Source organism: Varroa destructor, unplaced genomic scaffold (assembly GCF_002443255.2).
Source record: "Varroa destructor unplaced genomic scaffold, Vdes_3.0 BEIS01000007.1, whole genome shotgun sequence".
NCBI lineage: Eukaryota > Metazoa > Arthropoda > Arachnida > Mesostigmata > Varroidae > Varroa > Varroa destructor.
Genome location: NW_019211460.1, coordinates 10164742 through 10187930, shown reverse-complemented (window position 1 = coordinate 10187930; position 23189 = coordinate 10164742). Strand labels below are relative to the sequence as shown.

Here is a 23189-nt window from a genome sequence, read left to right as displayed (position 1 = left end):
GCTTCCTTTTTTTAGCTTTATGACAATTTGGTCACCGTTGACTAGGCCGTTGTACATGACATATTTACAGAATCTGGTCCGATTTCACTTCTTCACGTCGACGCGCAACTTCCCATTCATGTCATCCTTTATGTGCCATAGAAATTCCGCGCGAAAATATAGAATATGTGGCGACTGGGGTAACTGATAATTCTTTTTCTTTTTCGGTGTAGTTCTGCAATAGTGGACCAGCCGGCATACATTGTGCTTCAACTCTCCCCACACCACACTCTCGCCTGCGTACAGACGGGGGCCCTGCTACTGTTGGGCTCGGCTTATCTCTTTTCAGTTTAAAGCTTTGCCTGACTGGCTTACCTTGTCGCCTCGGATTGCCTTGCTGGTTTCACGGATGGATAGTTCTTTGTGACAATGACGCCACCAGCACGCCTGCAGAGCTCGCCTTTCCCCTTATCCACGCCGTACGTACACAACATACCACGCGGGGCCACAGTTTTACTTCGACATTAGAAGCCCCCTCCCCGCTGGAAAGGTCCCTATTGCCGCCACAAGCAGAAGGTATTGATGTAGCAAACTTTCTTCTACGGCGCTACTACCCATCCGGGGTCGTTCGTCGGATTGGAAAACTGGTATAATGGAACGACATGGACGATCGACATCACACAGTTGCGTTGAATGTACAACTGCCTTACCGCATTTACCTGTATTGCAAACCCTGAAACAGCCTCTAGCCAGGGGACTAGCACCGAAAGGACGGAACCAATGGTGGCCGATACGCGTGACTCCTCCTTATAATTATACAGCAACCTAGCATCGTCGTCAGTGACTATTACCAAAAACTGAACAGACTCTAGAGTATTTTCCTTATTTCTCCAAAAAATCTGTCCATTGGATGCTCTTGACCAAACGAGCCTGGATAAACATTCGCCAATATCTATATTATCAAGTAGTACTGAACGAATATTATTTCTAAAATACATGGCGAAGCAACAACCTTAAAAAGAAGAGAGACATTTTATATATTTTTCGTATTAGAGATTTTTTAGCATTTATGATAGCTTCGATTTTAGAGTAAAACTTCGTTGGATTAAAGCAAATCATACCAAATTAAGTTCCAACAACTTGATTCAATAGGAAGTAAATTTGCCCTATAGAAACGGTTTCCTAGCTCTCGCCCGTCGTCAGTTCAAAGAGGTTCGGAAAGATAGGCTTAAAGCAAACCTATCTTCAGTTAATTTTTTATTGTTAGTAAAATAAAAAATCGTAATAAATAATAAAAACATTGTTTCACTGAAATTCCATTCGATTGATTCAGATTAATCTGTAAGATGCAAATTTTTCAACGAGATGCAGCGCTTCATAAAGCCATAGTTATCGACGAACCAATTTGGTGGCAAGTACAAGGCTCCAGCACAACACGCCAATAACGAAGAAGCAAAATAAACTGTCAATTTTATAAGTAACAGGTTTACAACGTAGCCATGAAACAGATAGCCTCATCAATACTACATAAATCTTACCCTATCCTAGGAGTTTCCCACATACAGGTTTTTCTAACTTCCAATATTTTGCTACAACGTTGTATAAATTTTAATAGGTTCCTCAATAATGACCTCTTTATCTAACCGTGTCAAGATCTCCCGATGGATCCTATCTACTATGCAATAAGACGATGGGAGAATCAATATGATATAGCAATGCATCCAGTGACCCCACGCGATGAAACCTATCGTAGGCAAAAGTGTCGTTGTTATAATCAGACAGTCAGCGCTATCGGCTAGCCAATGATCGTTCATATATATCAAGTAATTTTGTCCCCTATCGGAAAGCGATCACTGCGTTTCGTTGATCGCTCGAAACCGCTTAGGAGCCCGGGTTGCCGTTCCAGCGAACGCGCGATACCCGTTCTATAATAAAATAATACCGCCGAAAGCTGAGCCCTATACGAAAAAGTCAAACTAAAAGTTAGAAATGATTCGCACTAAATTCCCCTAATAGGTAATGAAAAGCTCGTTTTGAACGAAACGAGATCGCCCTAGTAAAACAAAGTTAGCCGAGAATCATTGACAATTCTTCAAAAGATTCACGCTATGCAGAACTGCATGTAAGTCTGGCACGATGACGCCATTAGCTCACTCTGATTTAGTTCTACAGAATACGAGAACGAAAGCTGGCAAAAGTTCCGTCGCAATCCTCTAATAATAAAACGAAGTGCACAGACTTTATACAAACTCACAGACACTACAGTGTGATGCTAAGTATACAGAGTTGAAAATCAAATATTCCGACATTAAATAGAAAGTCGAAGTACCAGTCTACTACACGTTAGCCCCTTCTGCAAAATGGTCATACGCATCGCGACGAAAAATCATCCACCGTTGCAAATACGAAATCAATATCAACGCAGGAATAGCTCACTGAATACATTATAGCTTTCATCTAAATTGTATTGATTCCTATGCTTATTTTTAGGACGTTTCGATGATCTGTTTCTTAATTTTCTTTGATGTAGGATATCTGCTAGTGTCGTTGCACGACAAAATAAACATTTGCATCGTCAGTAACAGGGCTAGTACAAACAGTACAACATCGAATGGAACTGATTACCGTGTGCGCCGGGTGAGGCTAAAAGAGAAGATCAGACAGAAGAAACGTACTTATGTGAAGATAAATACAATTCAATCCGCTGAACTTACTTCCGGCCACCGGCTACAGTAACAACAACGCCGATGTCGTAACTGCAGTGGGCCGACACGATATGCTTGTATAAATTGCTATTAAACAACATATCTCACATGACAGTCCCGGGAAACGGTCTGAGAAACGGCAAGGCCGAAATCAAGAGCGTAACCGCCTGCTCTAAATGAGAGTACGATCGAGATACACCGTCGTGGATAGGAGCACGTTCTAGTTTTTTCACAGGCAGGGCACAATATGTATATAGGTATTGAAAACGTATTCTTCTCCTTGGTAGATCCAAGTAAGCGTAAACGCGGAACGAATACACACATTAGCAACGTATGTACGAACTCTGGCCAAACAGCATGAAAAATGTGTTTGCTTACTCAGAAGTGGAAACGAAAAGGGGTTCGGAATGATGGCCGAGGCAGGGGCTATGGCGGAACGGACGAGGGAACGATTGCTGAAATAGCCCCGGGGCGCTCCATGACCGAGGAAAACTGCCGCGGAAACCCATGGCGTCAGATCAGAAAACAAAGCACAACTAAGGGCAAGAGGACGCCAGGAGATGCCGACGTTGCTCCCGAAACGACGGATAGGTTTCTTTCTTTCCATGGTTAGTATGGGAGGGAAACATTTGCCCTTCGGTGTTGCCATCGGATCCCAGACAGCAGCGACCGTATACTGCGGCGTATAAACAGAGACGAGCATGGAGGCAAAAACAACAGGCATATACACAATTCTATACCTTATTAAGCGAAAACAACGATACAAATTAGGCTTTGGATTTGTGATTAGACACTGAAGCCAGGCTGATTGCTTTCATTGAAGATTAACCTGTGTAAAACGAAACACTTTGATAATCAATTGCATATTTTTTGAGCAGGGGCTTCCCTGGTAGTAAAGTTTCTTTCTGAGTTAAAGCTCCCAACAAAAGTCGTTATAAAATAAGCAGTAGGCCGTATTTATAGCTGCTATCATTGTGTCCAAAATCAATCAAGTTAGAAAATCACATTTACTATATAAGAACAACTTGGCAATTATTTCGCAGAAGTTGGACAGAAGTTAAACAACTATTGTTTCTTTCTAGTGATATTGTTAAGGATTCTTAAATTTTCTAATGCGAAATAATTAAGTGCTTCCACGCTAAAATTATTTCAGTTGATTCTGGTTAGGCGTATCGTTACGTAACGGGCATGTACCTATAGGTAACCTTAATTGCTAGTTTGACTTGTCAATTACATGCTAATTTATTAATTATTAACATTAATGTATTAGTTAATTAATAGTACTAATTAACACAGCAGCGTATGTATATGAACAATGTGTACAAATGATTAGGCTAAATGGAAGCTAGTTTCATCTCCTTCGATACATCCGTCTTCCTACTGTTCATGAACGAATGAAACAGGAACACCCGCTTTAACGATTCCCGAGATCACAGGAGTGCCATGCTCAATATCTGCAATGATACGAAACGAAATAACACGTGAGACGTCTATTACCTTGTAAACATAAAAGATTCGCCATAAATGCTAAATTTTTGGAATATACCTAAAGACAAGCGTCTCCCCTCCAACATGATAATCGCTGAGTACACTGAACATTTTTTAAAAGCACACATATTTTACAAAGCACTTTTGTTTCCGCAACTTATCGTTCAATTCATCTCATTTCGGTTAACTATTGTTATAACTTACATATATATATATATAGTAACTTATCATTATTATAGCCACCATAGTCGCCCAGGAACTGACCGTGTCCAGAGAGAACAATTCCAGAGTCATGCCCGAAGCCGTGACCTCCGTAGCTTTTACCGACGACGTCAGAAATAATAGCGACTGATTTTCCACTATATTCGTCAAGTTTTCCACGACCGAGACCAATTAAACCAGCACCGTGTTTAAGGACAATGCCTCCGTGACCCTTTCCGATAAATATGGGTGGAGTGACAGCAGTAGTTTTTCCATAGCCATTGCATCCGTAGGCAAGATCACCACTTCCATAACCTCCTAGAGCAAATCCATATCTGTGACCATAACCACCGTAAGTGACTGGCTGCGTAATAGCAACGGCTTTGTGACCCAATGCAACCCCATTACTGCCACCACCGTTGTGGCTTAGTTTAGCAAATCCGTGACCACCAAGCGTCAAGCTATGTCCGTAGTCCTTTTCAATAGAAATGGGAACGGTGGCGACGGCCTTGTCGTAGATTTCGTGACTTCCATGATGTCCGGCATCACGACCCAAAAGTTCAAAGCCATACCCCCTTAATCCATAATTTCCGAAGATCGCACCGTGTACATGTACAGGATCATTGTAACCGACTGTCGCGGGCTTAGCTAATGCTACTGTTTTCTTACGGTATCCTCCTGTTGTTTTGCCATAGTTTAAACCATACGACATGCCACCCAGACCATAGCCGTATAGAGATCCATGGCCGTATCCAAGATCAAAGCCGCCATGGCCGTGCGTAAGTGCACCTTTGTGATTTAAGCCAACACGCTCGTGTCCGCCGGCCGAGACAGAAATAGCCAGGTAAGCCATCACAGCCGTGGTTCGCTAAAAATGAAATGAGAGCTTGAATTAAAAGTTACACAAAGAGCACCGAACTACTGTGCCTACTTTACTTCCATGATACGTTAATGAAGATAGCTATTTAAACAAAACAGAATATTACGAGTGCGTTCGTATTAGATATAAGCAAATTGTTAAATGCACGGACGATGGTTACCGGAGTCAAGATAATTTAATTAGTTAGAATTGTTGTTTGTCCAGTAAGACAATTGAATGTACAGATGTCGACAAGTGTATAAAGCTAAGTGTTATTGCACCTTTTACGATGCTTGAGATATACATATATGAACGTATGTTGTACAGTCTGAAGTTTTCCTAGTAGTCCAGTCGTTACATAGCTAGCCATATTGTTTGTGTATCTTTGCTAAGTCACTATCGCTTTATATTTATCCTGAGCGGTTGATGCCACGTTCCAAAATGGTACGAATATGTTTCGTATGTTACGCAAAATTATGTCCTCTACCGGCCAGAACGTATTTTTGTCCTCAGCGATTATTTCTCTAAAGTGAGCTTTACTTACAGAAGCAAGCATATTATTGTATTTTGCTTGCCGTTACTACTGCAACGATGCCGTTCATAAAGGATCAGCCTATTTTATATGCACGAATCTGGCCAGGGCCACAATGCATTCACTCTACGCCAGCGTCGACAGTTTGCCTCAGACGACCGGCGGCCCTTCGGCGAGGGTAAACGTGAGCTAAGGGGGGTCGAGTTGTGATGTCTTTCCTATCAAAGGGAAACTGTATCAATAACAATCGATAGAATAGCCGATTAGAAGGTCCAGTGGCTGGAGGCGACATCAATGATGCAACAACGTGATGCAATAATCGCTAATGCTCTACATTGACCCTTTGCGTTCATACTTTCTGCGACGGCAGAGTGCTTAAAATTTTATTGGCAAACACCTGAATAAAACTGGGTTCTTTGCTGTGATTCGTCACGTTTAACATTAACGTACTGTTGGCCGATAATAGAAAGTGATGAAGGCAAATGTTTTCGGATCGATTTTTTTAGAACGCGTATTATTTGTTTCGTCGGATGGCCACGATGGAAATGCCCTTTGGAGATGCTTCCCTTTATTACTTCTACGTTTATGTAGATGTTTTATTTGACAAAAAAAAAAAGGTTTATTGTCTTCACCGTATATGTTTTGCCTAGAAAAATTTCTATAGGACACTATATTTTAAACAGCTCAATTTTTTGAGACTCAACAAGGCTCAGAAGTGAGCCTAGTAGATTTATTAAGTTTGCCGAATGCTAACAATACATAACGCAAAACATATCAAATCAATGAATGTTTACGCAGAACTTCATTATATTACAGTCAACGGTGGAAACCGCCATCGCCTCGACGAATGTGACTATTTCAATGATCCACTGCTATTTGCTATGATTCAGTAAACGGGATGATCGGCCGCTATCTACCTCGTCAGTCCTCAACTATATATAAATTGCTACATGGACTATAGATATATCGCTCATATAGCGATTTATAAACGGACTTATTGTATTCCTAACTGGTACTTGTCGTAACAATGGCTCCTCTGTAGCGGAAGCATGATCTGTAGAAAAATGGGTTAAAGTACGGCTATGCACAATCTACCTTTAGCTGCGTGCGTGCCTTCGCCGTGTTACGAATCAATTTGTTCAATGCTTTAATTAAACATTAACAGTCCATTGTCTATAGAATCTAACATGAATCTCTGTGTATTTGATGAAATAATTTCTGGTTTGAATGAACGCCTCATATACCTCAATCCTGTTGTCGCTAAAAGCCGCGACACGAAACGGAGTATATGCTCGTTATTTTACCTAACCTAAAGTTTTCCGTGTGATCTTTAAATGCCGTTGGCGAGCACACGCTTAGAGGGGAAACAGCTAATTATAGTTTGATACTCCATTATTAGGATCTATAGTGGAGTCTCAAATGCTCGGATAGTGATGCCAGTTGAAGAGATACGCATACAACTTACCTGATCAGCGAAAAATTTCCTCGCAAATAAAGGAGCCTTGATTTTCGTATGCAAATATCACAGGTTGCTATCTGTTGCGTTTGCATACATAAAGGCTACTCTGGTCATGTTTAAATAACTTAAGCGTATAACTAATAAAAATTATACCGCCAACAGGAACGATATGACATTCTTCGTGCTCGTGCATCTTCAGTTAATTGATGGTGGATCAAACCGTGAAAATCTAATTATCAAGTTGAAGATTTGGCTTATGTGAAGACAGCCGCTACCATTTGAGCAGATTAATCCGAATTCACTGGATTTAGCCAAATTCGTTCTACAGATTATTTTCGATTGTGATGTATGTGAATCAGCGAATTATCACACACGATCCAGATACCGGAACGAGTAAAAAATTCAATTGACTATAGAATGACGGACGGACTTCGAATGGAAGAAAATAATAGATCATATGTATGCAAAAATACTTGATTGAAATTCAGAAATATAGCTGTTCAGGAACAGATTTTTGTACAGACAATTTCAGCACAAATTAAATTTTTCCATAACAAATCCGAAAACTATCCTATTTGTGGGACTCTCCAGGTGTGATTCTAGAAAAAAAAAACCTAATTTACTCATTTTTTCTCGTTTTTTTTTCCTGCAAGATTTTTCGTTTGTTATGATTAATTAATCAAAAACGCAGTTCAATCCTAGTTGAAGCGAAATCGTTTATGACAAGCACCATAGTGAAGACTACCTAACTGTCCAAATAAATAACGGCGAGATGTTAACTTCACTGATCACGAACTGGCCAACAGACGAAACTTGTCTCTTTTGTTGAAAATATATCTCTTACTACGTACGTGCAACGTATTAGAAAGGCTAACCGGACGTGCTTTTCCTCTTCGTTAGCGTATCGAACCCTGCAGAGCAAAAGAGATTACTAGTAAAGGAACGCGGGTAGACGTGAAGGATATGTGGTCCGGAGTACGCTGTACGGAAGCTGTAAGCCCGAATCAGTAGCAGACTTCCATAGGATTAGACAAATAGTTTTATTTTGAGGGGAAAGTATACAGGTATATTAGCATTAATTAGCGTCAGACCACAGCCGTTTGACAAGGGACTCAGGGAATACGGAAGCCCGACTGCGTAATCAATGAATAAGAAATGCACAGTTAATCTGCACGTCATGTAAGTTCATCGTCGGTCGAAAAGGAGTAAGTTTCCTAATGCGATATACTTGCTTCACGCAAAAGACAAATTCTTAGATCGTAACTTATCCTATGTACTGTAGAATTTTTTTCTTGTCATTATTCTATTATATTAAGTGTTTATGGACAATTGTCTCTATGTAGCCTAACCTTTTAAGTGTCCGCCACGCTAACGAAGGCGAACGATAAAAGCGCGACTTCGCCATGCTAATTCAGTACGTATACACAAGGTACTTTTTAATAACTATAACGACTTATATACGCTAAAGATTCAATTCAGCACAAACTAGTCAACATGATGAAGCTAAGATCCACAATCGGATATAGTAACTAGTGGTTATCTGCCATGCGTATTTGCCAGACCCGAAACCGGGAAATTCGAATCCGTAATACTCCAGTAGTCGAGTTCGAGTTTGTTTGCACCTAACACTTCGATTGAAAGTAGCGAGACAGCAGATTGCCCCAATTATGGGCTGCTTCCAAAATGGAAACGAGTGCCATTACTGTGAGCACAATGATAATCACAGACCTGTGGATACGATAGTTAGATGTCGAATGTGTCGTACTCTACGTTCCCCGCTAAACATTGCTTCGGGTGGAGCACTCCTAGCACGAAACGAACTTTGATTACGACCGGCTTCAAATCTAGACCACCTCACATGTCCTTAACTTCAATAGGCAAACGCCAACCCATCACTACCCTGCCGATGCAAGGACCACACGTAATACTAGATCTTCAATTTTGCTCCGCTGTGCCTCAAGCAAGTAAAGCCATTCGTATTGCTCCGGAAGTGTTCAATGCATGACGCAGGCTCATTTCTAGTGCATAGCTTTCTTAATATCCTGAATATTAGGTAAAGAGCGGATGAGGTTAAGTTAATATATGTTAAGTTAATATATATATGTTAGTTACTTGGTAGCAGACGGTAGATAGACGAACAAATCGAGTTGGCTCTGACTTGTTTTCGAAACTAACACCTGTCAATTAAGTTTCACGATCGTAACGCAAAATCGTCAAATTAATATAAAACTCATTACCGGAAATGATCGGGAAGAAAGGTAATGGTTGTTTAAGGTCGACACGAGGTCGATTGCATCCTTTGATCTATATATAGATGATAGGTGCAACTCACGATTTTGGATAACAGTTACATGGGCCAGTGTGGATACATACCCTCTAACGTATGTTGACATAAACTGTGCATTCTGAAAACGGTACATTTTACGATATTTTCATCGACATAACCCTTGCACAGAAAATGAATATATGCGATCACACTCCCAGAAACGTTAGAAATAGGACCGCTGAGGTCGAGTTATTATCAGTTATCGTATCGTAAATTCATCCTGATAATAGGTTTGTATCTTAAAATTTTATCTTATAAACAGTTGGGTTTCGGAGAATATCTAATCAAAAACAGAATAGACATATACATATTATAATCTTGATTAAGATCTTTTTTATCTCTAATATACATCATATACATATCATACTCTAACATACAGTCATACAAATCTATATAGTAAACAAGCTAAATTTGCAGCTGAGAAACTTACAATGCCCCTTGCACACGTTTAGGGAAAATCTCGCCCTCAGACGGGAGCTCACATCGTACTGCTTTGTTCAACAGTAGTTTAAGTAAGGCTTACACAAAGTGTACTGCTTTGGGCAGCGTTGAGATTACCTGAAATATGCTACGGATACAAGGTACGGTGGTATTTGCATTAGCTAAATACGCCTGTATACTATACTGATTTTTGAGACATTTCCCAATAGTAATATCGGTTTAGCTACTAATCCCTAATATTCTTTTGAAAGAGATTACGGAGTCTTAAGCAAAAGTCAAATCAATCGAGTCAACGGCAACAAACGAAGATCGACTACTCTTCCCTACCGCCCCATGTAAAGGACGAAATCAACCGTTTGCTGCGCACACTTTTGTGAAGATATATATATATATATATATAAAAATCAAACTATATATGAATATATATATATATTCATATATAGTTTGATTTTCGGCACTGGCAAAGAGAAATCAAAAAACTTTTATAAAATGCAGCATGGCTGGCTCCTTGGAGTATTATTCGAATTGGTTACTCCAATTACTATAACCTTCACTAAAAAGCTTAAAAAGGCTCTACAAATAGACGGGCCATGCAATTGTCAATACTTTAATTTGTATATACTTTTATAAATATTTGACTAGCAACCAATTTGATTGCTTGAAACCACGGTGCCTGTATTAGATATCAGAAGCTACTCAGCCGATGAGCTTTGATTTTCATATTTTGTGATAGTAATATGCTGTGTCATACGTTTTAATGGTAACGGAAAACACCAAGCTAGTTCAGCGTAAAAACGTATCCGTGTTTCCACTAGTGAAACACGCTTGATTTGTGCTGCCATACAGATTTGTCGCTCAAAAGCCAGTGTGTGAAATAGTCAAAGAAAAAAAAAACACGAGTCTATCGCGATACGTCTACAATATATTGGTTTCACCTCCATGGTATTACATAATTATATCGTTTTTATACGATCTCTGTCACTGCCACGTCTGTCGTATTTTTCCCTGATGTACTTGTATAAGTACATTTTTCAAAATTTTCGTCCATGAAGGTGTGCTTTGTCAAATAGAACTTATTCAAATGCTATCGATCACAGAGCGTTGGGTCAAGTTGAACTTCTACCGACATAACATAGCAATATCATTGACATTATCAATACGATACATGTAACATATCATCGAGTGTTAGTAGCTATAAGAAACAGTCGTCGGAATCGTCTTCTGTGAATGAATGACGATCCAGTGTCACAATGTGTGCCGTTTCATCATTCGTATCACTGCAAACCGCTACTAAATCACTACACAGTCTATCAGCGGGATAAAGAGCAACTGAAAGAGACAGTATCTGCTAATTTTTTTCTTTAATTCAACCGTGAACCACTTTATGCTATGCGTCAGCTCAATGGTTTCCCCATTGATCGTTTCTACTAGCTTCGCATCTTATCGTTGCTCATAGCGAGTACTGGCGTTTATCGACGACGTTTCTCGACGAGTGTGTTTACCTCATGTAACGTCATCGAAACGCGATGTTGTACGCGCCATAGCGTTGGCCGTAAGTACTCTACGTAGAGAAAAAACAAAAAAAAAAAGCTAAAAAGCAAAATGAAAAATACGTGGAATTCATCCGTGTAGATTGAGAATAAGTACACGATACATACAAAAGAATACGTGTGATTACGATTACGGCTCTGCTAGCCGAATTCCAGGAGTTACGCTACGACGATTGTCAAAATCGTCTTGGTCAGCCAGCAAATGACCGTCCTGTAACTACTGAAGGCTGCCTTGGACGAGAAACTGCTGCCAATAGAGGGTCGACATTGATGGTGACCGATCGGAGGACGAAAAAAGTCGTTTTTAGTTAGTTCAACAGTAATGAACGGCAATGAGGCAACATCGCAGTATTTAATCATTTTTTTTACATGCAGTTAGTTTTGTGATTATTAAACGAATAGCGTACATGGTAGCAGGACAAGTATATGATTGATCTATATGTAATAAACTAAACAAACGAGGTTTGTGTGGAAGACTGCATTTACTGGATTTATTTTGCGTATATATATATATACATCACTCAAGCGCTTACCCACAGTGATTTCTTATTGCTTGTACTAAACTTTGTTGTTTTTGGCACAGATCGATGCTTAACAGGCAACCCTTTTATGGATATCATGATATAAGTAAGAGGAAGTTGTCCTAGGAGATAGCTTCGAGTGCAATCCGCTTTCCTCTACAGTGAAAAGTCCACAAGATCGCACACTAACCACTGTCTGAAATAAATCTACCCCCCAGATAATCTAGTGAAGACAAATGATGTTTCTAGAAGTTTGTATTTGAATTCTTCGCACAGAAAGAACAAGTCCGATTCGATAAGTACTGAAACCGTCTCACCGAACATCTCATCGAAGATGCCGCAGATTCTTTTAAGTGGCTTGAGTTGAACGATTGTTGTTACTATCGTTAATTGAAAACTAATTAAATGGACGTCAGATTTGCCACGTGGTAATTAGCCAGGGGGTTCAGTGAAAAGTTAGTCCTAGTCTTCATGTTAGGACCATTGATTAAATTTGTTCGATTTAATCTGAAAATTGACATGGCGATGCCTAGGCTGCAGTGAAATGAATGAAATGACGTCGGACGTGTGATTTGTACAGTATACCTATTCGCTCTTAAATATACGAGATATCAACATTCATCCTCATCAGATAGGTGTCCAAGAAGTACCGGCAGGAATACTAAATGTAGCATACGGATAAGCTTTAAAACGAAGTATTAGCACACTCATGGGACACTTTAAAATCTCTCTATATTTGCATATATAATAGAGAGAGGACAATTGCTTCCTTAGTGTTTACGAATAGCCAACGGAAAAGAATTCAGTAATTTCTCCAACGATGTTCAAAAATATTTGTTGTAAACCTCACGTCCGCTGGCTGACTGAGGATAAATTTTTATTTTAATATACATTTGAAGCATCTTCTAGTACATTTTATTAGTATTGGCGTATGGAGATCGCTGGAAATATGTGACGAACGGGATCAAACATTGTTGCGAGATAGGTTTTGAATGGTTTGAAATAATCATCGAGTTTCAACTGGCGACTTCTCATGGCTACCTCGGGACCATATATATACGGTCATTTTTTTCGAAGCGTTTCAACTAGCATAACTATAGAAGCTTTTATTTTGAGTATGTACTTTGCTTGAGTCTATTCGGAGCACTTAACATGATACTCTAATGAAGAAATGTTTTTTTTATGCCGATCAATAACCTATGTCGCAACCTCAAGCGTCTTCTTAACAGCATATCAGAACCTAAGTAGAATTACTAAGAATCCGACGAATAATAGGCTAAACAGAGACTTAGGCCGAGGCTTCCAATTCTGCGGCGCGTTCTATTTGACTGGATTGAAGGGAACTGAATTGTGCTAAATACTGCGCTAGATAATTTGTTTTTTGTATGATTACTGAGCTCCCTCTATGACACTCTGTTTTTATGACAAAATATCATTGGTACCACTTACTGTCACCCACACAATGTCCATTAAACTCCATCAATTCTTCAAGGGATAGATACCGATGGCCTATATACGTAGATAGAAAAAGACGAGTATTGGACACTAGTTCAACAGATCAACTAACACTGCAAGGCCTCCTCGATGGCCGCTGCTGTGCATAGTAAGATCTTATTTTCCATTGTATTGGTTGATATAACTATAGAAGCAGCGGCAAATGCCCGCACAGTTAACATATTTGTACACCGTTATTGATTTAATAATCAGCAAAAACAAGATAAGTTCTTCGTTATCTTAAAAAATTATCTTGAAGACCAAAACTTACGAAATGAATCCCGAATTAAAAGTGTTATGATGTGCGACTTTTAAGGTCTTCACGCGGTTTTATTGTCTGGTAACCAGTTGTTCTACAGTATAGATACGCTATACGATTGGTTCCATGGCCTTTGCCACCTGCAGAGACAAAAGCTGTATTACCATACTTCAATAGATGGCGTGACTCGGGCGTTACATCGAAACTCACCATTGAACTTTAATTGATAATTTGAGCAAGGTATTAACAACATTTGTTTTATCACTTGATTCTAAAGTAGGAAACGTACCGTAGTAATTACATCTAAAGCTAACAGTAAATAACCACATTTATATCCCTAAGGTTATAATGTTTAGTCAACGACACGACATTAGAAAAAAAGAAGCATAAACTATTTGATTTCTCGTCGCGGTACTTCTACAAAATAGATATATGAGCCCGCCTATGATGCCAGTGTGCAAATCCGTATACGATACTTCCATTGCATCACGTATGTAGATATCGTAATCGTTTGATGTCCTCCAACACTGATCACATCATTAAATAAGAGCAATTTCAAATCACTGTCGTTGTTTTTTTTACAAAATCATTGTATCCTGCTCGTATTTTCCTATTCTGAACTCACATTCACTCGCTTCTGTGCTGTGTTATTCTGTCTAGACCACTGTGTCCCCAGTCTGGCCAATTCTTGCCCCTCGGACCGGCTTTCCCTTTTTGCATTTAGCCCCTCAGCCTTCAGACTGACCCACGCTGAAAAATATCCTGGCTCGTTGCCAATTTGCAGCCCGATGCTTTGCAGAGGTTGGGGACCAAAGGGAGGTTCGAGAGACCCACCAAGTCCGTCAAGTCGTCTCCTGACCCACAGACGGTCGTGGCACTTCGTACCCCCACTACCAAGGTTACATCCAACGCCCTCTCGCTCCTCAGCGACGCCACAGAACGCCAAGTGGTGATCGTGGTGGTGGATTTCCTTCGTCCATTACGTTCGAATTTCCTCTAATTTACACGTATGCTGCATCTAGGCGTTTTTCTTGGTCGTGCTCCTCTTCTTTTCCCCTTGTGTACTGGCCTTCATCTTTAACTGCACCCTGTAATATTAAGTGCTTGAGCTGACCGCTGCTCTGTATTAGTGCGAACGAGCAGCAAACAGACCCCCTCTTCAATACATGGTACTACCACCTTATTCAGCTATTGTGGTGCGCATTACTCGTGATAGGTTGGGCGGCCCTTGCCAACCTGGATGTTTACCTGCGAAGTGCTTTTACCAGCGGTGCTTCCACTTAACACTCAACGTGCAGCTGATCTACTCTGGACGTATCTGTCCGTTTCCAACCTCTCGACCCCGTCCTCGTTCAACTTTACGTTTTGGCGCCGTAACAGGGACCGAACATTGCGTTCCCTATATAGAGATACATCTACTAGTAGTGTGGTAAGTAAGAGCCGCCAAGATGAAGCTTCCTTGTACATATTGATCAATCATTGTTACTGTTGCGTTGTTGTGATCGCCAGTTGTTATTATCGATGTTTGTGGGCCATGTTGAAGTCTTAAGCTACAATTAAGTTATCTCCAATGGCGTTCGTGCGCCGTTACCTAGTGGGAATGAAATGGCAGTAATACGACAGTGGCCTTCAAGTTACAAGAGCACGGTCGTTTGCTAGCATCTTGTTGTCATGTCGGAGTTGATGTAATCAGTTGTAGCTATTGTGTCATACAAGATTCCAGTTCAGTACTGCGACGGTTCTTAATTGGCAGGACGAAATGATTGATAATTATTAGAATGGTCTATCGTTTATTATGGGGGATGCACTGCCGCGTTCAGTCGAGAATAGTGGGGTTGTATGAATTATCTTTTTTTATTATCTTGAAACGTTTTTTGTTATTTAACTATTTTGAAAATCGATATTCGTAGAGTTTTTAGATGCGATGCTGATAAAAAATTTGGTGTAACAGTAATAGGATTTCCTTAAGTTGTTCCTTGAAAGATAAAGCTGTTTGGGACAGCTAAGTATTTTTTGAGTTTGTTAAGTTTTTGTTTAACCATAATAAAAAAAAAAGTAAAATGTTCGTATCACGGATCCGCCAGCAGCAGAGCTACATGAGCAAACTGAACGCAAACTGCTCTTTATTACAGTCACTGCATTGGTCCGTGTTGCATGAGGACCCTGAACCAGAATTTTGAGTGTATACGAATATAGAAGCCGTTGAGTAATAGTTTGATAAGAAACTAGAGCTACACTAAGCCGATGTAAATAATTTTGTTTTTGCAAAAATTGTGTGGTACGTATCGTTAACGGGAGTTGAAGCTGTGAATACTGGAAATACGTATATGTGGTAAAGTACACTGAGACGTCGTATCTTCGCATTATCGGTGGCACATGTCGTTCTTATCAGCAACGCGTCACATGTAACCGCCTTAAAAAGAAATTCTGATAACTGTATTGGCACAGCGCGCCATTTAGACTAAATAATATTGCCGACACATTTATAAGAACATTCCGCGTATGATTCATGATCGCGAATCTTTTTTTTTTTTTGTTTTTCATCATTTGGACTATTCAACCTCCAATTTTCCCCTAGGTTTGTGAAATATTTGACTTTTTCCCACAAGATCATCTGTGGTTCATACAGCCCCACCTGTAGGTCACATAAACGAACGAATTATTGTTCATATGCATACGCACCCCTGGTCAAGTACGTTAGCGTCTTTAATTTGTATTCTCTTTTCTAAAGCACAAGGTAAACGAGTTATTACTTTTTCTTTTTTTGTGAGATGGACTGGTCGCAACGGTTACGTTCGTTTATTCGGTTCAATTTTGACCGATATAGACCCACAATCTCTTATATTAGCCTTATCTCTTATTTTGCCTGTCGATTCCCTGGCTTGCTTTAGAGCATGCGTTCCTTCGTGTAGCAGTCTGATATACGTAAACGCGAGCCCTTACGAGAACTGCAATGTTATCTGACTCCACTAACGACAATATATTTGGCCTATCCCCTTATATCTGCCGTAGCCTAGATGCAAACATGCCAAACTGAATGAAAATGTCCAGAGAACTGCGAAGATTTTTTGTTCTAACTTGAGTTACATTTGATGTATTCAGTCAGAAAAAAAGTCCCGCACCTTCCTCATCAAATGGAAAGCACCCCACTTTTTATTCTTGTAGCAATCAATTATTATGTTATGCGGTCTTCGTTATTGTTCACGATTCTCGGCTACCCCCGCTCCACCACGTACGCACCCACAGTCACATTCCATAATATACTTGGTTAAAAAAGGAATTCGCGCACTTTTCCTGATTCCCTTTGAAAAAAAAAACAGCACTTTTTCTTATTCCCGTAAGAATAAATTATTATGATATGAGCCCTCTGTTATTGTTAACGGATTTTTATCATCTTTCTACCAAATGATGTATACCGTCTCGCGGTAGGTGACGAGATTCTTCTTGAATAGACTTTCGAACGACGTCCTGAGTTGTTGGTTTGTACGAAAGTAAGGCCACAAAGGCGACTGCCCGAGGATGAAAATCTATCGATACAAGGTCCGGAAAATGTGAAGGGTGCAAGAAAACCCATAAAAAGTCCAGGAGGGCAACTTGGACGATATTTGTCGTGTGCCGTCTAACGTTATTATGGAGCAAAATTCGCAAACCTCGTTTTTCGGTTCTGTTCTTTTGAACAGTTTCATTGACTCAATGAAGTGGGTTAGCTAAACGTGTAGATCGACTACCTCGCTCAAAGAAAGTAACTCTCGTAGGGACCAGCCATTCGCCATCTTACCAAATACGAGGCATACATTTTTTGGCCGACGAATCTGGCTGGACCTTGGGCTTGGCGGCCTCTTAGATCCACATATTTCGATCTTTGGTTCTTTTCTTTGGGATACAGGCCCCATTTTTCATCATCGATGACGATTATGTGCAAAAATATATCGTTGTGACCGCGTGATGCTCGATACCGAGTGAGATCTTTAAATGCAGTTTTAAGCAGTAATTTTTTTGTTGAAGTCGGAGAGTTCATGAAATACCTAAGCTCCAAATTCCTATGCAAACTTAAGGAACGTAACGGCTAACGACAGTTGTGTAATTGCAGCCCATATTTTCGGCCAATCCTCAAGTTGTTTGAGGGTCGTCTTTCTTCAAAGATACATTTAAACGCTCGTTGAGGCACTGGACCAGAGTAGGGACATCTTCTAGGATTCAGATACCGTCTTTAGATTTAATAAAACACTCTTTAGCGGTCCTTTTAACCATAGCGTCCTCGTCGTACGAAACACAAACGTTCCGGGCTTGCGTTTCTGCAGCGTTTTGGCCTTGACGAAAAACGTAGTACAAAAAATATCGAAAATACACTTTTATTCCATTTGGAATATGAATTTTTGAAAAGCGCTTTTGCCTTAGAGTTGCACCCACAATACAAAAGCGTTCAGAAGGAAAAGCGTGGAAAAGCACTTTCGAAAGATGTGTAAAAAGTAGGCAACAAGCGAAGGGGAAAAGAAAGTTATTAAATGAAACAAACAGAAAGTTTCTTTCCAACCTAATAGCATTGCGGCAAAGTTCTATTACTGTATATTATCCAATTGTGTATTCTCTATGCCGTAGTAAACGTCTTGTCTATTCATCGTGTAATAAAAACTGCTTTATTAAAGCGTGAACATAATTATACCAGGATTTTACTCATATATATATATATATATATATATAGTACAAGGTGATTTACGTTCTTAATCCGAAAGGTGCCACATTAGGATTTAAAAAGAGGAAGAAATATGTTGTGCTTAACTAAATTTCAAAGCAATTTATCGCATATTGGACATGTGCATTAGTTATACAGTAAGTGCCGCTTTTACGTGCTTTTAAGGAAATTTCAATGGCGACACCTACAACTAGTGAAGAAGAATTATCGTTCTGGATGAAACCTGGCGGCAAAGGCGGTCCAGTGTGCGGTAAGCACTGAACACAATTGGCATACATCCACCTGCTTACCTAGCGCTATGATCTAACGTATTGAAAAATGTAATAGATCACCATTCTTCACACACTGCCTAATTTATTAATTAGGACTTTTTCTAAGTCGAGGTTGGGGGGTTTGCGTGCCGAACGTCTAGCGAACAGACTAACAGAACGTGTTTCGAATAATAAACACACTATGTACATTTCACTCTATTGAATGTGCAATTCACAGGTGGTGCGAATGGAGTAGACGCATCAAAAACAGAAGAAAAAACACCGCCGTCACGCGCGACGGTGACCCGATTAGTCCTTGTTGGACTCAGTGTTCCTTTGGGTTTAATAGCACTTTCAATAGCTGTTGCAATGTACCTGCCACCCGTACACAAGGTCCTAGCTCGTAAAAGTTTCTACTTACAATATTACGGCATCTACGGAGCTATGTAGGTTCAAGAAAAAAACGTAGTTGAAATATAGGTTAAATAAATTTCTATTAATGTCCGTATGCTTTCGATTTATACTAAAGTATTCCTATGCATTAATTAAAAAAAAGTATTCATATTAATTAAATAAGTTTGAACAACTTATTTTTTTAGCCGCCAGCAAACTTGGTCTGCAAGCATTAACGTAGAAGAACATTATGCAGCGCAGATAAATATTCGGCTTTATAAATGAACCAATATCTACTGACATCTAACAATTGGTTTGATACACGTATTTGTGCAATTTCAGTTTGGCAACGTTGGTATTCTCCCTGGGTGCGACGTTCCCCCGCGTTCAAGCCTCGGCTCAATTGCTTTCCATATTTGGATCACTATTCATCATTGCGTTCGCCTATTTCTGTGCTGTTCTTTCTGTAATTGTCGAGTCTGCGGCAGGATTTATCTTAGCAAGTAAGAAACTGATAACAGGTGCCATTTAAATTATTGGTGTTATCGTGTTGCTCTGTTTGTCGTACCGAATCCTTTATTGTCGTCCAACCTCATCCTGATGTATAGCGTGCTTCAAACACAAATCACAATTAGCCACGTTACTGTAACAGAAACGCATTAGCTTTTTTTTTATTCCTAAATGAAGTCATTTGCTCCTTCGCGACATCTTTTAGCAGCGGCCGATTTTAGTTTTTCTATTAGACAGATCTATGTCAAAGTGCAGATCATTGTGCAGTCATCATACATGCCTTGCCGCTATTGTAACTGAGACGAGATATGAACGAAGGACACGAAGTAATACCTGAATTGAAACCTTCAGACGTCCAAGAGTTCTGTTTTTTGTTTTTCACTACGGAATTAATTACGATGCTTACTAGTTTGATAGGTACTTGTTCGTATTTAATAATCTCAGAGCTTTATACAATATCTGAAGAGGCCGATGTTCCAATTATACATTCAGACGGGTGTGCTATGTTTCTGACAGCATGGCCAATGGCAATAACATCTTATCAGGAGTGGAAGTTCACTTTGTTATTACGATTTTCAAGTGACATAAAAAATCATCACCATACTAAATAATTTCCCTAGGTAAACGGAGCTGCATTGTATTGGCAACAGTTGACACATTCATACGATTGGCTTTTTCTGCCTTTTGCAGTGGTACAGTTTATTGGCTGTTGGGAACTGCTTGTGTTGTCACTAATTGGCATGGAACTTGAGGAGAATATACCAGGAAAGATAGCGACCTGTGTTGCCTATATCGTGAACCACGCCGTTATCGTTGCTCTCCGACCACCGAGCCAGATGCCCGTAAGCGATGCGATACTGGCGGGTGTGGTGATGCTCGCCATTGCTTGGTTCTTTATTGCCCACGTGTGTAAAGTTGTGGACAAAATTCAAGATGATTCACAAAATTAATTTTCATAAGGCCATCAGCGACCACGGCCTTTTTCTAGCCGTTCTAATGAAATGATAATGGGAGATGAACCTGTGATACGCTCCGTTAAAGGAAGAGAGTAGCTTGAGTTCTAAGCGACTACATGTTACCCACTAGATAATGCGTTTTGCCAATTAATCACTTAAATATATCTGTTGGGACGAAGCGGTAGAGCAATAGAAATGGAACAGTACAATCTAAAACAGTAGACATGAAGACTGCGGTTTTCGCATACGTCGTCGATGTGAAGCACCACAAATATATATATATATATATACACCGAAAAGTCGACAAGTGACGGACTGACACAGATTATACGTAACTGTGAGGCGAGCAGTGATCAATGAGCGAAGTCGAAAATCAAGATCAAAACGAATCGGAAGAACATCGACTTAATGACCTCGTATAGCAGAACTCCCAAGAAAAAACGAAAAATTATAGCCGACTGTGGTAAGCCATAAGCTGACAGCGTGAAGGCATTTAAAGTGCAAACACTTTTCTTACACCTTAGGTTTTACAAATCCGAATTAGCATAAGTATGAATGGGTAAAGATTCTTCCTCATTGCCTAATTAGCTCCAGATCTAAGGTGATTTTAAACATTTAGCTAGCTAGACCTTTAATATGTGAAAACAGTAGGAAGGGACTCGAAGGCGGGCTTACAGGCAAGATCAAAGTGGCAAATACTAAGCCTAAAAGCTATTCGTGAGCAACAAACGAATCAGCAGGTAACGACCGTTAAATATGCTTAATGTTTTACAACGATGCGTCTATGGCGCGGATTAGATAAATAGACACGTGTCGTTCAAAGTCGAGTAAATACTTGTGAATATATCCATAAATGATGCAGGGCCTCTTGTTGTATCCAGCGAATATAGTGCGTCGTCCCTTCATTCCCTGTAATTTCTTAAACGGAAACTGCGTACCATCAGAATCTCTAGGGAAAGCTTTATATATATATATATATATATATATATATATATTTCCTTTTAAATATTTCTTGCGACACGAGCGCCATAATTATAAACACAAAGTCTAGGAATGCAATAGTTAAACTATATAATACGAATATAAAATATTATGTCACCTTTATTATTTGGTTCCGTCTTATATAGCAGTCATAATCACCTATGTTCTTTTTGTGTTTCTATTTGTGATGCCACTGGATAGTTACCGTGGGCTGGTGCACGTACATTGTACGCCACGAGCTTCCACCTAAACATGCTAAACAGCCCAATGGCAGACGTTCTGTGTTACAGGTTGAAACCCTGCGTTACGAATATATCCTGTCATATCTATAATAGTAGTATATCAAAATAATAACTCTGCTCAACGAGCTAAAACCTATATATAGTGCCATGTTCACCACAGGTGATTAAAAGTCATTTACGAGACTGAGGATGACTAAGAATAAACTTGTCTAGTAATCACTATCTGCAACTATTTTTTACGAATAGGCTTTTTGCCAGCTCACTGTAAGCCCTCCTTACTCTGCGCCAATAGCGACGCTGGTCAACATTCCCATGCTGCTACTGCCAGATATATTCCGCAATTTTATAATAAATCGCTCACTCATACTCAACGGTCATCTACCTTATAAACTAATTATATTATCTATACGATATATAATAGAACGCCAAATTCTACTATGCAATATCCAGTAGGCCATTTTATGTTAAGCACATTCTAATGACCGTTTGTTTTTACATTGTTGAGCCTGTGTGCACATATTCTTCATTTTCATACAATACACACATATAGTTCATACGATGTTGCTGAAATCGGCTGTCTCTGTCATAACCTGTTGTAAGAGCCACTGCGACCTGCACTACAAGATTACTTTATTTTTTTTACTATCTATATTTTTTCGTTCTTTTTCTTCTATTTTTCGAATGGTTAAATTTAGAAAAAGAAAGCGAAGACGTAATTTCTTGTAAAACTTATCAACTATCAACGCATCTTTTTATCTTTATTTATAACTTATTATTATATAGACCAACTTCGATGCACGCAATAGTTTTCTATTGACCAAGTTAACATGCCTTCGTTAAAAAGAAACTTGGATTTTTCAAGTTACTTGAAGCCACCGCAATAATGCATGTGTATATTTTTTGCCTTTTAAATAGATCTGTAATGGCAGTACGTTCTGCAGTGTGGACAATTTTTTTATTTCGATTGGTTAACAAGCAACTTTTTTTTAATATTTATCTAATATAGGTTCATAACTGTTCAGAAGTGCCCTCCAATCACGATGTAACAATTTCCGCAGTTTAAATAAATAATTATACAGATTCGAAAGTCTATTGATAAATCCTGCAAGCTTTGCAGAAATCCCATTATCACTATTAGTAAAAATAAGAACCACAATCTCATTGTGAGAAACTGACAACAGTTGATGGACAGTTCGGTGGATATGGCTATAGATCTTCTTTAAAACGGGCGAATCATACACATTTGTATCAGAGATCTTACCGTGAATAGACTTTTATATGCTATACGCAAAACATATAAGATTTCAAGTAAAAAAGCTTTCAAACCCATAAAATTTATATTTAGAAAA

The 23189-nt window shown here is 39.4% G+C and overlaps 2 protein-coding genes across 3 annotated transcripts in view; one reads left to right on the top strand and one right to left on the bottom strand.

Annotated features, from left to right (window-relative positions):
• Positions 1 to 3901: 3901 nt before the first annotated feature.
• LOC111254004 (uncharacterized) overlaps positions 3902 to 23189 on the bottom strand; it is a 21568-nt gene continuing 2280 nt past the window's right edge. Inside the window, exons 1-3 of one of the 2 annotated variants that reach the window (XM_022814399.2) lie at positions 5777 to 5914; positions 4437 to 5241; positions 3902 to 4138 (exon numbers count right to left, since the gene is read on the bottom strand). In XM_022814399.2, the coding sequence (XP_022670134.1) occupies positions 4062 to 4138; positions 4437 to 5241; positions 5777 to 5788 (894 nt within the window). In that variant the 5' untranslated portion in view covers positions 5789 to 5914 and the 3' untranslated portion in view covers positions 3902 to 4061. Of the gene's footprint in view, positions 4139 to 4436; positions 5242 to 5776; positions 5915 to 23189 lie in introns of those variants that run through there. The other variant, XM_086976262.1, reaches the window with a different exon arrangement.
• Positions 14530 to 23189, top strand: LOC111254160 (uncharacterized). The gene is made up of 5 exons (XM_022814720.2): positions 14530 to 15243; positions 18673 to 18757; positions 18997 to 19204; positions 19494 to 19654; positions 20352 to 23189. Exons 1-5 carry the CDS (start codon positions 15055 to 15057, stop codon positions 20609 to 20611), a joined length of 903 nt encoding a protein of 300 aa, XP_022670455.1. The 5' UTR covers positions 14530 to 15054; the 3' UTR covers positions 20612 to 23189.